Source organism: Schistocerca americana, chromosome 6 (genome assembly GCF_021461395.2).
Source record: "Schistocerca americana isolate TAMUIC-IGC-003095 chromosome 6, iqSchAmer2.1, whole genome shotgun sequence".
NCBI lineage: Eukaryota > Metazoa > Arthropoda > Insecta > Orthoptera > Acrididae > Schistocerca > Schistocerca americana.
Window position 1 is genome coordinate 451,582,070 of NC_060124.1, and position 16,231 is coordinate 451,598,300.

Consider the following 16,231-nt stretch of genomic DNA (forward strand, 5'->3'; position numbering starts at 1 on the left):
ACATCGCCTGGACCGCCTCTCCTGGACTCATGACCACGTGAGCTGGACATTAGACGATTGGAAAACCGTGGCCTGGTCAGATGTGTCCCTGTTTTAGTTGGCAAGAGCTGATGATAAGATCCGAGTAGGGCGCAGACACCAAGACGCGATGGTCGCAGATTTGCAACAAATCACTGTGCAAGGTGATGATAGCTCCATAATGCTGTGGACTCTGTGTACATGGAATGAGCTAGATCCTACGGCCAAAGTGAACCGATCACTGACTGGAAATGTTTATGGTCGGCTTCTTGCTGACTATTTGCAGCTGTTAATGTACTTCAAGTTCCCAAACAACGATGGAATTTTTATGGATCACAATGTGCCATGTCACTGGGCCTCAATTGTTAAAAACTGGTTTGAAGAACACTCAGAGCAATTCGACCGAACGATTTGGCCACCCATCGAACATTTATAGTTCATAATCGAGAGGTCCGTTCATGCACAAAATCCTGCACCGCAAACACTTTTGCAGTTATGGACGGGTATGGAGACACATGGCTCAATATTTCTGCAGGAGACTTCCAGCGGATTTTTGAGTCCATGCCAAGTGAGTTCCTGCACTGCATCGGGCAAAGAGAGGTCCGACAAGATATTAGGAGGCATCCTAAGGCTTTGTCACCTCAGAATGCTAGCATTCTTTGATCGATCATTGCTGCATCATGTGCTATCTGGACCAGCTGCTACCTCCACCACGTGATCTTGTACACAAACAAGTACACTTCCTTATCTGATGGAAGCCGACGCGTTTGCAAATTCGTGAGATAAGGGCACGGCTTAAACTGAGACGTCTCATTCTCAGCCGCTCCCTGTCATCGAGGAAGGTCGAAGAGGGACGGTCATTACCTCATTACCACCACTTCCTTTGGCAAACATCCACTCACTATTTTTCAAACAGAAGCTTCTATCAATAAAATGTTCCTGGCTACTATGCCATGGTCGAATGGATTTCACATTTAAACCCAACGTTCGTCTCCATCTGCGAAGGACGCTTTCATGGGGGATCGTAGCTACAGTGAAAGTCCGATCCACACCCTTGCTCTCTATTGACTGCAGCAAAATCCCGTATAGCGCGCTCCGAGCAGTGGCGTGACGTCACATGTTTTGAATACTCTAGCACAAGGACTTTTGTCGATTGCCGTAGTACACTGTTGCTATCATCCCATGGTGGTTGAGTGGTACCCATCTTTCTCAGCACCGGAATCCAAATGTAATTCGATTTCACTCCATCTTCCTTCCACTGAAATTCCTGGTGTGTTTTACAACCTCTACGGCCTCTCTGTATAGCCTTTCATGGTATCTGCTTGTGGCTGACAATACTTAAGACCCATCAAAATGAATGTGGCGGTCTCCTGTCTGCAAAACATGTTCCGCAACAGCTGACCTGTCACTCTTACCCTTCTGCGATTGCCCTTGTGCTCTTCTAGTCTTTTTTTGATCGTTCGTTTTGTAGCACCCATGTGCACCTCCCCACAACTACATGGACTCCTACAAATTCCTGTTTTTTTTCCATCGATTTGCGAGCAACCTTGGCTAATTTCAAATGATTTTGTACGATGATGTTCCGTTTTTCAAGATTTTCCTGTGGAGTGAGTAACATCCTTAACGAATGGCAGGAGAACTTACAGTTTCACACGCGTATGTGCATGACTATGCTTTCTGCGCTTTTTTACGTCAGCGGACGAGTACGCATTCTTGAGCAATGCACTGGTGAGATGTTTTAATTTTGTATCAAGCGGTTCTGGTCGCAGATGTTCCTTGCCCTATCCGTTTTCTTGTAGTTCTGGGGAGGTGTACATGAGTACTACAAAAAGAACGCTTAAAGAACGACTAGAAAAACACAAAAGCAATTGCAGAAGGGGGAAGAGTAACATATCAGCTGATGCGGAACATGCTTTGCAGCAAGAAGATCACCACATTCATTCTGACAGGACTTGAGTACGGACAGCCACAAGCGTATACAGCGAAAGGCTATACAGAGAGGCCATAGATATCGTAAAACACCCCAGTAATTTCAGAGGAAGAAGGAGGGCGTAAAATTGAATGATATCTGAATTCCGATCTGAGGAAAATGTATACCAGTCTTTCAGCATGCGGTGATAGCAACAGTGAAGCGACGACAGTTGACAGCGGCCAATTGCGCTCGAATATTCAAAACAAGTGACGTCACGCCACCGAGTCAGTAGGGAGCCAGAGTGTGAATCGGACGCGCAAAGAAGCTACGATCCGCCTTGAAAAGGTTTTCCGCAGATGGAGACGAAACTATGATTTTAAACGCCCACCTGGCTAGCGGCGCGGTCAAACGCGCTGCTTCCCGAGCGAGGTCTCTAGAAGAGCGTAGCGTTCCACAAGATTGGAAAAGGGTACAGGTCATCCCCGTTTTCAAAAAGGGACGTCGAACAGATGTGCAGAACTATAGACCTATATCTCAAACGTCGATCAGTTGTAGAATTTTGGAACACGTATTATGGTCGGGTATAATGACTTTTCTGGAGAATAGAAATCTACTCTGTAGGAACCAGCATCGGTTTCGAAAAAGACGATCGAGTGAAACCCAGCTCGCGCTATTCTTCCACGAGACTTAGAGGGTTTCCCAGGTGGATGCCGTGTTTCTTGACTTCCGCAAGGCGTTTGATACAGTTCCCACATTTGTTTAATGAACAAAGTAAGAGCACATGGACTATCACACCAATTGTGTGATTGGATTGAAGAGTTCCTAGATAACAGAACGCAGCATATCATTCTCAATGGAGAGAAGTCTTCCGAAGTAAGGGTGATTTCAGGTGTGCCGCAGGGGAGTGTCGTAGGACGCTTGCTGTTCAAAATGGTTCAAATGGCTCTGAGCACTATGGGACTCAACTGCTGAGGTCATTAGTCCCCTAGAACTTAGAACTAGTTAAACCTAACTAACCTAAGGACATCACAAACATCCATGCCCGAGGCAGGATTCGAACCTGCGACCGCATCGGTCTTGCGGTTCCAGACTGCAGCGCCTTTAACCGCACGGCCACTTCGGCCGGCTGCTTGCTGTTCACAATATATATAAATGACCTTGTGGATAACATCGGAAGTTCACTGAGACTTTTTGCGGATGATGCTGTAGAGGTTGTAACAATGGAAAATTGTACTGAAATGCAGGAGGATCTGCAACGAATTGACGCATGGTGCAGGGTGTAGACATGTGTAATGTGCTGCGAATACATAGAAAGAAAGATCCTTTATCATTTAGCTGCAATATAGCACGTCAGCAACTGGAAGCAGTTAATTCCATAAATTATCTGGGAGTAGGCATTAGGAGTGACGTAAAATGGAATGACCATCTAAAATTAATCGTCGGTAAAGCAGATGCCAGACTGAGATTCATTGGAAGAATCCCAAGGAAATGCAGTCCGAAAACAAAGGAAGTAGGTTACACTACATTTGTTCGCCCACTGCTTGAATGCAGCTCACCGGTGTGGGATCCGTACCAGATAGGGTTGATAGAAGAGATAGAGAAGATCAAACGGAGAGCAGCGCGCTTCGTTACAGGATCATTTACTAATCGCGAAAGCGTTACGGAGATGACAGACAAACTCCAGTGGAAGACTCTGCAACAGAGACGCTCAGTAGCTCGGTACGGGATTTGTTGAAGTTTCGAGAACATACCTACACCGAGAAGTCAAGCAGTATATTGCTCCCTCCTACGTATATGTCGCGAAGAGACCATGAGGATAAAATCAGAGAGATTAGAGCCCACACAGAGGCATACCGACAATCTTTCTTTTCACGAACAATACGAGACTGGAATACAAGGGAGAACCGATAGAGGTACTCAAGGTACCCTCCGCCACAGAACATCAGGTGGCTTGCGGAGTATGGATGTAGACGTAGATGTAGATATGTCGGCGATTGCTATGCAAACGCTGTCTAACGTTGGGGGGGGGGGGGGGGGGGGGGGCACTGGAGGCCGCATCGAACAATAACCTGTGTTTGGTGTGGGGCGGCGGTGAGGTGGGTGGACTGCTGTGGCCTGTTGTGAGGTTGTGAACCGCTGAGGGCTGTAGCTGAGTGGCCAGCGCGACAGACTGTCAGTCATAAGGGCCCGGGTTCTATTCCCGGCTGGGTCGGAGATTTTCTGCGCTCAGGGACTGGGTGTTGGGTTGTCCTAATCATCAACATTTCATCTCCACCGACGCGCAAGTTTCCGAAGTGGCGTCGAATCGAAAGACTTGCACCAGGCGAGCGTTCTACCCGACGGGAGGCTCTCGTCACACGACATTATTATTATTACAGCGGGAAGAAGCCTCTCAGTTGTTTCTAGGTCCCCGGTTGAATACACACACAATGAGTTTAAATTGAAATCCAGTCGAGCACGGCATAATGGCCGGGAACATTTTATTAATGGTAATATTTCCGGCCGTACCTTTCCGCAGTGGCAATATCGTAACCAATGAAGTGTAACTGAGGAGCGATTATTGCTAGTTGAAAACTTCTACCAATATCCCGCCATAGAGATGTGAAATATCACCTCTGTGGCAATTTCTGGTAGCTGCTAAGGGAGTGTTATTTCATAGAGTTCAAGGTACACATGCTGTGTGAGTTACACAAAATTAGAAGGTATTCGAATCACAAGAAAAAGTTCGGTAATATGTCAAAAATTATATTTGAAAGAATGGGCATTGGTTAATACACTCCTGGAAATGGAAAAAAGAACACATTGACACCGGTGTGTCAGACCCACCATACTTGCTCCGGACACTGCGAGAGGGCTGTACAAGCAATGATCACACGCACGGCACAGCGGACACACCAGGAACCGCGGTGTTGGCCGTCGAATGGCGCTAGCTGCGCAGCATTTGTGCAACGCCGCCGTCAGTGTCAGACAGTTTGCCGTGGCATACGGAGCTCCATCGCAGTCTTTAACACAGGTAGCATGCCGCGACAGCGTGGACGTGAACCGTATGTGCAGTTGATGGACTTTGAGCGAGGGCGTATAGTGGGCATGCGGGAGGCCGGGTGGACGTACCGCCGAATTGCTCAACACGTGGGGCGTGAGGTCTCCACAGTACATCGATGTTGTCGCCAGTGGTCGGCAGAAGGTGCACGTGCCTGTCGACCTGGGACCGGACCGCAGCGACGCACGGATGCACGCCAAGACCGTAGGATCCTACGCAGTGCCGTAGGGGACCGCACCACCACTTCCCAGCAAATTAGGGACACTGTTGCTCCTGGGGTATCGGCGAGGACCATTCGCAACCGTCTCCATGAAGCTGGGCTACGGTCCCGCACACCATTAGGCCGTCTTCCGCTCACGCCCCAACATCGTGCAGCCCGCCTCCAGTGGTGTCGCGACAGGCGTGAATGGAGGGACGAATGGAGACGTGTCGTCTTCAGCGATGAGAGTCGCTTCTGCCTTGGTGCCAATGATGGTCGTATGCGTGTTTGGCGCCGTGCAGGTGAGCGCCACAATCAGGACTGCGTACGACCGAGGCACACAGGGCCAACACCCGGCATCATGGTGTGGGGAGCGATCTCCTACACTGGCCGTACACCACTGGTGATCGTCGAGGGGACACTGAATAGTGCACAGTACATCCAAACCGTCATCGAACCCATCGTTCTACCATTCCTAGACCGGCAAGGGAACTTGCTGCTCCAACAGGACAATGCACGTCCGCCTGTATCCCGTGCCACCCAACGTGCTCTAGAAGGTGTAAGTCAACTACCCTGGCCAGCAAGATCTCCGGATCTGTCCCCCATTGAGCATGTTTGGGACTGGATGAAGCGTCGTCTCACGCGGTCTGCACGTCCAGCACGAATGCTGGTCCAACTGAGGCGCCAGGTGGAAATGGCATGGCAAGCCGTTCCACAGGACTACATCCAGCATCTCTACGATCGTCTCCATGGGAGAATAGCAGCCTGCATTGCTGCGAAAGGTGGATATACACTGTACTAGTGCCGACATTGTGCATGCTCTGTTGCCTGTGTCTATGTGCCTGTGGTTCTGTCAGTGTGATCATGTGATGTATCTGACCCCAGGAATGTGTCAATAAAGTTTCACCTTCCTGGGACAATGAATTCACGGTGTTCTTATTTCAATTTCCAGGAGTGTATAAAAAAGAAGACTATGTTGACAGAGATGTATTGTAGTTACCTTAAGGATACTATTTAAGATTTTACAGTATGTTTATGATGTTTGCTTTTTCTACTTCAGAGAGTAATTCTTGAAATTTATAAGCTAATGTACAGAGCTTATGTGACATTGATTGTGTGTCTAATAGTGTCAAAACATAAAACATTAAAGGTGCATTATTGACTTATTCTAGAAATTTGGAAATAGACAGTTTTTATAGAAATGCCCTTAGCGATTGGTTAAAACCATAAGATTCTATCTGATAAATGTAATATTCAATGGCTGGCACATTGCCCTGTTCATTTTTGCACCGTGATGTGTAAGTCAGTTTCGCAGTGAAAGACTAATTATACAGATCTGATCACTTCAGATACTTAAGATTCAATTAATGTCCACAAAGTGTAGTTGAAAGGCTCGTCAACTTTATTATATATCCCCTTTCCGCCATTCTCAAGTATTTCAGAAACTGTCTAATATGATTATTAAATTGTTTTATATTTAAAATTATCCCACCAACTTGTTGATATCCATCATAAATAACTTATCATGCTTCTGTAAAGACTGGAGCTCATGTAATTCAAAGTGCAGATTTTACTTCTTCAGGTTGAAGTTTGAATGTCTTTAAAAAAATTTTCTTGATGTTTAACTTAACTCTTTCTGGTAATTTAGTAACACAATTTTCTGTTGTCTTTCCTTAACGTGAACGTAATTGAAATGATCAAACCGTTTTGTTTAAATAACTTCGTGTATGTATAACTTAGTATGTATTTGTAATGTGTAACAGTGTTTTTTTAATAAATGTTTTTGCAAAATAAAAAAAGTGGTCAGCGTGACAGACTGTCAGTCCTAAGGGCCCGGGTTCGATTCCTGGCTGGGTCGCAGATTTTCTCTGCTCAGGGAGTGGGTGTTGTGTTGTCCTAATCATCATCATTTCATCCCCATCGACGTCTCCGAAGTGGCCTCGAATCGAAAGACTTGCACCAGGCCAGCGATATATCCGACGGGAGGCCCTCGTCACACGACATTGTTATTATTACGGCGGGAAGAAGCCTCTCAGTCGTTTCTAGGTCCCCGGTTGAATACACACACAATGAGTTTAAATTGAAATCCACTCGAGCACGGCATAATAGCCGGGAACATTTTATTACTGGTAATATTCCCGGCCGTGAAAGTTCCAGTGTCGAGCTTTCGTACCTGTGACGAGTATGCTGCACTGCTGTGAGATAAGACACGGGTAGAAAGCGACGTGAGACAACTGTCCGATTCGACAGGAGTTGCGGGTGGCGGTGTGGGCAGGCGCTGCCGCGACAGTCCACGTGCGCCGGCCGGGGGGAGGAGTGGGGGCAGACGTCGTCGCCGGCTGCGGCTGCGGCTGCGGCGTCGCCACGGACGCTCAGTAGGCGCCTGTCAGCTGCGCCGGCGCTCCGCCTGTGCTGTGTCGTGTGGTGCGCGCGCCATGAGCCACGGCGACGACAAACCGCGGCCCGAGTCGGGGTCGCCGCGCAGGGTGCGCCTGGACCTCGCCTTCCACGACCTCTCCTACTGCGTCAAGGTCGGCCTGCGCAGGGGTGAGTACCCGCCATCTGATCCCAGGTGTAATGCAAAACGATTTCTTATGCGGTGTCAACGTCTCGTTGACGTAGGACCAGCAACCCTCTTGTTCCATGAAGACTTAATGACAAACCTGCCACACCTGTAGTACATATAGCGTCTACACTACCCTCCATAAGTTCGGAAGCAACATGCTGAGCATTACAACGGAGCAAGATGAGAGTGATCTATGTAAGTTATAGGTTAGAATACAGAAGAGTATGCTCAAATAACGAATATTAATGATACAGAACCGTACAGATAATTATTGTACACTCAAATGCATATTCGTATTGGTCATTTTAATATAAGCAAACTTCACCTACCCAAGCAGGTTGAAACGTCCCCTTAGAAAAATTAATGAATTACTGTGCTGATAAACATCTTACGTTATTTGATTTTCAAACAGCTGAGCAAAACTGAACGTACTCAGACATTCACTAAAGTGACACACAATATTTTTAGCGCAACCCAATCTGACTTTCAGTAATCCCTACAAAAGAATGGCCCTAACAATAACCTATACCTTCCATGAACTCTTACCTCATAAAAATCTTCGTTACTCGAACTACTGCAATACAGCGAGCGCCAGTACTGCCAGCAAAATAAAAGATTCAAACTACTGAAGGCACTAACTACTGATAGGCATAGTTAGCAAATGAAAGATTTTGATAGAGAACAAACTATGTATTTACCTTAATAGTGTTCAAAAGTCATAATATCTATATCAGTCCATGATATCCAATATTACAAATTTACTGTCTCTGTCCAGATCATCCGCTCTCAAAACTCCGCCTTCTCTCTCCCCACATCCACCACTGCTGGCGGCTCACCTCCAACTGCGCAACGCTACGCGCTGTTAACAGCCTTCTGCCCAACACTACATTAGCAAATTCCAACAATGCAAACCAGCCACAGACTGTACACAGCGCTGTGATTTTTATATAGAGCGCTACAAGGCGTTACCAATAAAAAAAAACCTAAACAGCCTACTTACAAGGTCTACTAAACACGCTAGAGGCGTCAGTATACAGCACGACTGTGTAGAGGTATGTTGTTTGTAATTTCGTTCACTTGTAGTTCAGTTTGTATGAATGTAGGACACGTCGCGAAATAAGCTATTATGCCCAGAGAAAGCAATTTAAAATGGTCCCATAGTGCCACATTCTTTGATTCATGGGTAAATATTGAAACATCCCCTTAGAAAATTTTATGAATTACTGTGTTGGTAAACCTCTTACGTTATTTGATTTTCAAACAGCTGAGCAAAACTGAATGTACTCATACATTTCTCTCTTTACTTATTCTGATCAACACTAAATGAAACACAATATTTTTAGCGCAACGCAATCTGACTTTCAATAATCCCTACAAAAGAATGGTCCCGACTAACAATAACCTATACCTCTCATGAATCACTTACGTCACAAAAATCTTCGTTACTCGAACTATTGCAATACAGCGAGCGCCAATACTGCCAGCTAAATAAAAGATTCTAACTACTGAAGGCTCTAACTACTGATAGGCATAGTTAACAAATGAAAGATTTTGATAGAGAACAAACAATGTATTTACCTTAATAGTGTTCAAAAGTCATTATATATATATATATATATATATATATATATATATATATATATATATATCGGTTCATGACACCCAGTCTTACAAATTTCGTTTTTCTGACGGACACACGTCCACATCGTCCACTCTCAAAACTCTGCCATCTCTCTCCCCACATCCACCAGTGCTGGCGGCTCACCTCCAAGTGCGAACGCTACGTGCTGTTCACAATCAACTGCCCAACACTACAATAACAAATATTCCAACAATGCAACCCAGCCACAGACTGCACACAGCACAGTCAGTGATTTTCATACAGAGCGCTACGTGGCGTTACCGACATAAAAACCTAAACAGCCTACTTACAAGATAATCACTTTGCACCAAGAAGACAATAGCGTCTGAAAAATGTCAACGAAATCGAAGATTTCCGTCAGTGGAGTTCTCAAGACCGTACACTGGCATCGAGATACAGGCTCCTATGATGACTGCCCTCCTCCGGAGCATCCGGGAAAATATTAGAACGCCAGGAAAAGCATTTTGTAGTGACCAGTAAACGTAGTAGATTCAAAACTGTCGATGAATTGATTGCTTAACTAAACACAACTAGCGATACACCGGTGAGTAAGTCAACAATGAGACGGCGCCTGGCAAAAGACAACCTGCAGGATTTTCTAGCAGCAAGCAAATCATTGATGCGCCCAGACGAAATGCTTCAGTGGGTTACGACACACCATCACTGGACAACAGGGGCTTGGGAAGGAGTCTTATTCACCGATGAATCCAAGTTCGAAGTATTTGAAAGTAAACATGCATCTGTTGTCGGTTTTAGATGGTTGTCATTAAGATCAGGCACTTTCAGTGCGGCCTCAGTAGGTCAGGCATGAGAATTAACCTGTCGGTCCGAAACTAGTCGCCCAAAAAATGTGTACTGCAACTGTGACAGATTTGTAATAAATGCTTCATAAAACAGTTTATTTTTATCTGCGAGTAAAACTTCATACAGATTCAGTTAATTTATTTGTGCTTTCACTGTGATTTTCGGTAAATTGTACAGTCATGACGGGTGGATACTTTTTTATCGACGTCTGGTAGTATAGCCATCTTATTCGATTTGGGATATGTACTACTCATTTCTTATAAACATCACTGCTATGTAAACCCCCCATCCTCACACTCCACACTCGTGTATTAATTTATCCCATTTAGCTCATTACCTTGTCGAGGAATTGTAGACCCCTATGCTAAATCTATGATGCGGGCCCTTCGAGGGCAAATTTTGTGATAAGCCGCGAAAAATGGCATTTTAGAGAAATTTTCCAGTTAAAAGCGTGTAACATACAATTTAGGGTGTATTATTTAATTGTATAAAATTTACTACGCAATTTATGATTTGATGTGTCGGTCACCTTTAAAAAATGAAAAGATTTCCCTAGGATGTGATTTTGGGCTCCTTTCCCGCACGGAAATGTTGATTGTGGTGGCAGACTGATCTCTAGTATACCCCAAGATCTAGGTTTGGTTGAAAGATGATAATTTGGTCGTGAGTTGGCGACGCCAATAGAAGTGAATACCAAGTAAAGGTTACGGTAACAGATTGACCTGTACCGTTGCCTAATGTTTACGTTCTGGCCATATTTAAATACACATTGCCATATTTAATCCACTTTTCAACAAAAAACTAAAACTACTACAAAACAGATTCAGGAAACATATATTACATAATGGACAAGTCTCCGACGAGTATATGCTGGACTCGCATTTGGAAGGACGACGGTTCAAACTCGCGTCCGGTCAGAGCTGATTTAGGTTTTCCATGATTTTCCGAAATTGCTTAAGACAGATGCTGGGATGGTTTCTCCAAAAGCGCACGGCTGCTTTTCTTCACCATCCTCTTCTATTCCAAGCTTGTGCTCCGTCTCTAGTGACTTCGTTGTCGACGGGACGTTGAACACTAATCTCCTCCTCCGACGAGTATTTTAATGTATGTGATGCACATACATGTACACGAACAACGAAAAATGCAAGGAGTGTCCCAAAAGCAACGTTTACCAAAGAATTTAAGTCGTTAAGGTATCCTACACGATTTATTAACATTTTGTGGAACGGCTATATTTTCTAAAACAAAACAAAAGTACTTAGAGTTTTGCCCATGTAACTAGCAGAAAATATGTTTGTTAGGTGAATGATAGGTAACAATAAGCCGACTAATCTAAATACAATACCACAGTGTCTCGCTAATGAGTCAAGCTATCTGAAAATGATTCCCCATCTTCAAAAACTAAAGAATCCGCGTCTGGGACAAGAAGTAAAACATTTATGTGTGATGGTTTGGATGAGATGAGAAACTGAAGAGATCGAAGGTTCCGATGTCAAACTCACGTCAAACCGCAAAATTCCGTTAACCGTTATCTAAAAAGTATTAGCGATTTTGCCACTCAAGTGCCGAGCGTTTGACTGGGCCCCACTGGGAATTCGACACGAGGGAGTGCATGGTTTGAGAGATGAGTGCTGACTTCATCCATAGTAACAGCCCACTGAAAGAAACATTCAGCCGCCAAAGTCAGAGTCGACCGCTATGGGGAGGGGGAGTGAATGTAAGAAGGAACATTTTCTCCCTCCTGGAATACAGACTCCTTAGTCATTATAGAATTCATGCCGTTTTTAGAAAGCGCTGTCCGTAATGCGACTGAACAACAGATTCAGTGTCAAGTTGAACGGGAAATACTGCGTTTTTAGCAAGCTCTGCGTAACTTGCGTTTGTTTGGTTGACAGGATGTTCACGCTAAATTATAGCATTTCCTCTTCGGGGCTGTGGTTTCTGCGCTGTTTTTCAGTCATGGCGGATGCAGACCTTTAGAGAACATTGCCGAAGTATAGTCCCAATTTTTTCCAACACAGCACTGCCTGCAGGCATTGTGACCAGTTGGGCAGTCCATTTGTCATGACAGGAAAACAACGTATCAGACTAAAGAGACGAGGACTGCACTGGATCAGTCGTAGGTTGTTAAGAGTCAGGAGTCAGTTATACCGATCAATTTGAGAGTTGTTTTCTAAGATTTCTCACACTCATCTTGTCGAATATTGGCCCTTGACTTTCTCTTGCCAAAACAGCCAAAAAATATAGCTTTCAAAGCAACTGTTGTTGAACTTTTTTGACAATCATCATTAAAAAATAATAGAACTTGTGAAAATAATGAAAATAAATTATCTAGCATGATCAGAATTTTGTAAGGAAATAAAATCAGATGCTATGAATGTTGAAAAGTTGTTTTTTTACAAATTTATTGTCTATTTCCCCTCTTAGAGGAGTATCGAACGGAAACATTTTTTGCTGGTTATTTTTGCTGATATCCAGTAGGATTTCTTCTGTAGATCTGATTTTTTTCTATTTCAGGTTTTTAATCTTCAGAATCAATTTAACGTTACTGAAACATGAAAACATACATCTTGCAATTATTTTCGAGTTTCATTTCGTAATTCATTGGATGTAATTAATTATAAATAAAAAAATATACTCCGCAGCTGCTAAGAAATGTGCTTAGCATACCTTTTAGGTGTGGTATCTTCAGAAAGATGTTTGAGTGGATAAACGACAAACATTTGAGATACAATAAGTTTTGTGTAATTCCTGTCACTCTCGAGGTGGGCCTCGAACACGTTGTAGAACAGCTGCGTGGTCTGAATGTTTAACTTTGATCTCATTGTCAATCTATTGTCAGTGGTAGATAAAATTACTGATGGTCTGCCTTTTCTGTTACGCATCACGGGCCGATACTCGCAGTCCAAAAGCGCGTCGATAGAGATTTTCATCCGGACTGCAGAAGGATAACTTGTACTATTAGTTTACTGCGACCGTCGATGTTTTTGCGAGAATGTAAACACGCACCCCGTATTTGAGCTGATGGTGTTAACCCTACCTAGTTGTTACTCGTATGTTCAAATTTCTTCCGCTTGAAACATTCTTTGCTTTTCCGTTTCACGTTAATTCTTCTATAAGGGAGGAACTTTTGGCTTTTTACAACTGTATTTAAGATTTTGATAGCGTACTGGACATCGCTGCTGGTTAATGCGTCGTTGCAAATGATGTCTGTAACATCCCGTATATTTTCTGCCTCCCCTAGCGGGTAGAAATTCTATCGTAAACTTTAAATAAAACATTAAGCGATAATTCAGTGATGTACCTCGATTTGCGATTACGTTAAATAGCAGATGAAGCTAAAATATCTGTCTTATTTATATTTTCCTCCCGCAGTGAAAGGCGATATGTACCCATTTTTCAGAGTGTTTGACTATGCCATTAGAGAGAAGCGCACGCAAAGTGTTATAAAGTGCACAATCAAGCTGATCTGTTTGAAAATCGTTAAGAATTACTAAATTAATTATGAGAAGATCTTGAGTTGTAAAAGATTAAAATGTCATTTAGTAATTAGACGTTGCATACTAAAATACTGCGCAATACTGATTATGTTACGCAGCAACTGTCAAATGTGTCATAAATTTACCACAATATGTTTTGGGTCTACGTTATCCCATTAACAAGTGCTATAAAATGGTTCAAATGGCTCTGAGCACTATGGGACTTAACTTCTGAGGTCATCAGTCCCCTAGAACTGAGAACTACGTAAACCTAACTAACCTAAGGACGTCACACACATCCATGTCCGAGGCAGGATTCGAAACTGCGACCATAGCGGTCGCGCGGTTCCAGACTGTAGAGCCTAGAACCGCTCGGCCACTCCGGCCGGCTAAGTGCTATAAAACAAAGAAACAAATCAATACAACGAAATACTACATATACTGACAACCATGTAAATATTTACAAGGTGCTTCCTTAAGAGCATGCAAAAATGTAAAAGGATACAGAGAATGCTCCACTGAACAATTTGAGGTAGCGAACCTGGGGTCGGCGAAGATATGAAAGTAAACTTGTCTAGAGCATTGTCTTGCATTTCAGTTTTCCAGCTTATTTACAACTAACTTGGGTATAAGTTTACACGTACTGTGCTGTTTATTTACATGTACACTCTTTATATCCAGTAAGGAAGCAAGGAGCACGAGCCTTATTACTAGGAAATCATGATTCAGGTTTTGTTTACTTTACTTGTCTGTAAGGTCGTTTGCCGTATCGTATTTACATTGTCCCGTGACAGAACGTGCTATGAATTAACGACAGAACCTTCATTACGCAGTGCTGTTCAGAGACGTACAGTACAATACGATGGAGCAGTACCGGTACAGTTTCGCAGAACCCACTGACGTGCACCTTCGGTGTGGAGAAGGTACTTACAATGCTCTCGCTGCTGAAAGGCTGTACAGGGAACTATTTCCTAACAGGCCTCATCCGTCATACGAGTGTTGATTTCTGTCGATCAACAAATGCGGGAGACTGGTTCACTGGAAAGAAGAAACGAGGGATCTGCCAACATGAGGACCACTAGCACAGTCGATTTTGGAGAGGAGGTGCTGAACGTGTTGCTGTGGACCCCACTAATATTGCACGTGAAATGGACGCTGCAAGTACTAGCGTGTGGCGAGTACTCCACGAACAACAATTACGCCCATACCATCCACAATGAGTCCATACAATACTTGTGACTGACTTCGTACCAAGGATCGCATTGTAAAAATGGTTGCTCCGCAGTGGATTGATCGACAAACTTTCCTCCAAATCGTGTTGTTTACTGACGAGGCCTCATTTGATCGTGGTGGTGTTTCGAACACCAGGAATAACGATGTGTTGGATGAAGAAAACGTAGTAGAGTCTCACCATCAAGTACGTTTTACTGTCAATATCTGGGCCGGCATTGTAAGCGACAATGTCATTGGACCATATCTTCTACCTGGCCGTCTGAAAGGCCAGCTGTACTTGAGTTTCGTGTAAAGAGTTCTATCTGAGTTGTTCGAGAACGTTTCTTCGGCTGTTCGTGAGAGGCTGTGAATACAACATAATGGTGGACCGCCTCACTTCAGTGTGGATGTTCGCAACCTTCTCAGTGCTGCATTTCCTTGTCGCTGGATTGGAAGTGGAGGTTCTACCCGATGGCCTGCGAGGTCACGTGACCTGAATCGCCTTGATTATTTCCTATGGGATATCTGAAGTCACATGTGTATGAGACCCCACTGGATACGGAGATGGAATTAGTTCGATTAGTGATTCTAAACACACCAGAGATATTTGTCAGTGTGCGTCAGAATCTAATTCGTTGATGTCGCCGAAGTGGGGTCAAATCGAAAGACTTGCACCCGGCGAACGGTCTACCCGGCGGGAGGCCCTAGTAACGCGACATTTACATTTTTTATCTTCAGAGAGGAATCGGATTACACACCCACTTCCAGTGTCTGCTGAGGATGCCGGAAAAGATCAGTGTTAGTCTTCTATGTTCTGAATAGAGCGATTAGCTTTCTGGACGAAGAAAATTAACTGATATCTTCTTAACACGAATTAAGTTCTTCTAAGTGCTTGACAGAAAATTATAATAATAACAAAAAAGATAAACTTTCTCGGCGTTCTGCAATAGTAGAACGTCAGTAAAATGATTCGTTTGTTGTTAGATTTTTTTCCCTTGTTCAGCTGCTGTGGCGAATAATACACTCTGGAAAGGCAATGTCAATTGTTCGCAAGGTGCGTCGTCTGGCCAAGCAGCGAACAAAAGTATTTCTTCAGTAAATGTTGTGACAATGACGGGTGTCTAATCACTGTTGTGAAATGTTGGAGCAGATACGCTAAGTAAACATCGTCTTGTTGATCGTGCTAACCTATAGAACTAAATCATGACTAACCACAAGCCTGGCGGCAGAGGAGCAGTGATAGTGCAAGACAGTTTCCCATATTATGCAAGAGAACATGGCATTAAGACTCAATCGAGGCTCTGTTGAACGAGACGTGTCATCATTCTCCTTCGACAGTGCAAGGAAACTGAAAAACTC

The 16,231-nt window shown here is 44.0% G+C and overlaps 1 protein-coding gene and 1 non-coding gene across 2 annotated transcripts in view; both read left to right on the plus strand.

The window, feature by feature from the left end:
* The first annotated feature begins 4,436 nt into the window (after positions 1-4,436).
* Positions 4,437-4,576, plus strand: LOC124620786. The gene has a single exon (XR_006980315.1). It is a non-coding gene; the product is annotated as a U4 spliceosomal RNA (small nuclear RNA).
* A 2,997-nt stretch (positions 4,577-7,573) lies between these two features.
* Positions 7,574-16,231, plus strand: part of LOC124619595 (ATP-binding cassette sub-family G member 1-like) — a 341,578-nt gene continuing 332,920 nt past the window's right edge. Inside the window, exon 1 of the mRNA XM_047146098.1 lies at positions 7,574-7,716. Within this exon, the coding sequence (XP_047002054.1) occupies positions 7,605-7,716 (112 nt within the window). The 5' untranslated portion in view covers positions 7,574-7,604. The remainder of the gene's footprint in view (positions 7,717-16,231) is intronic.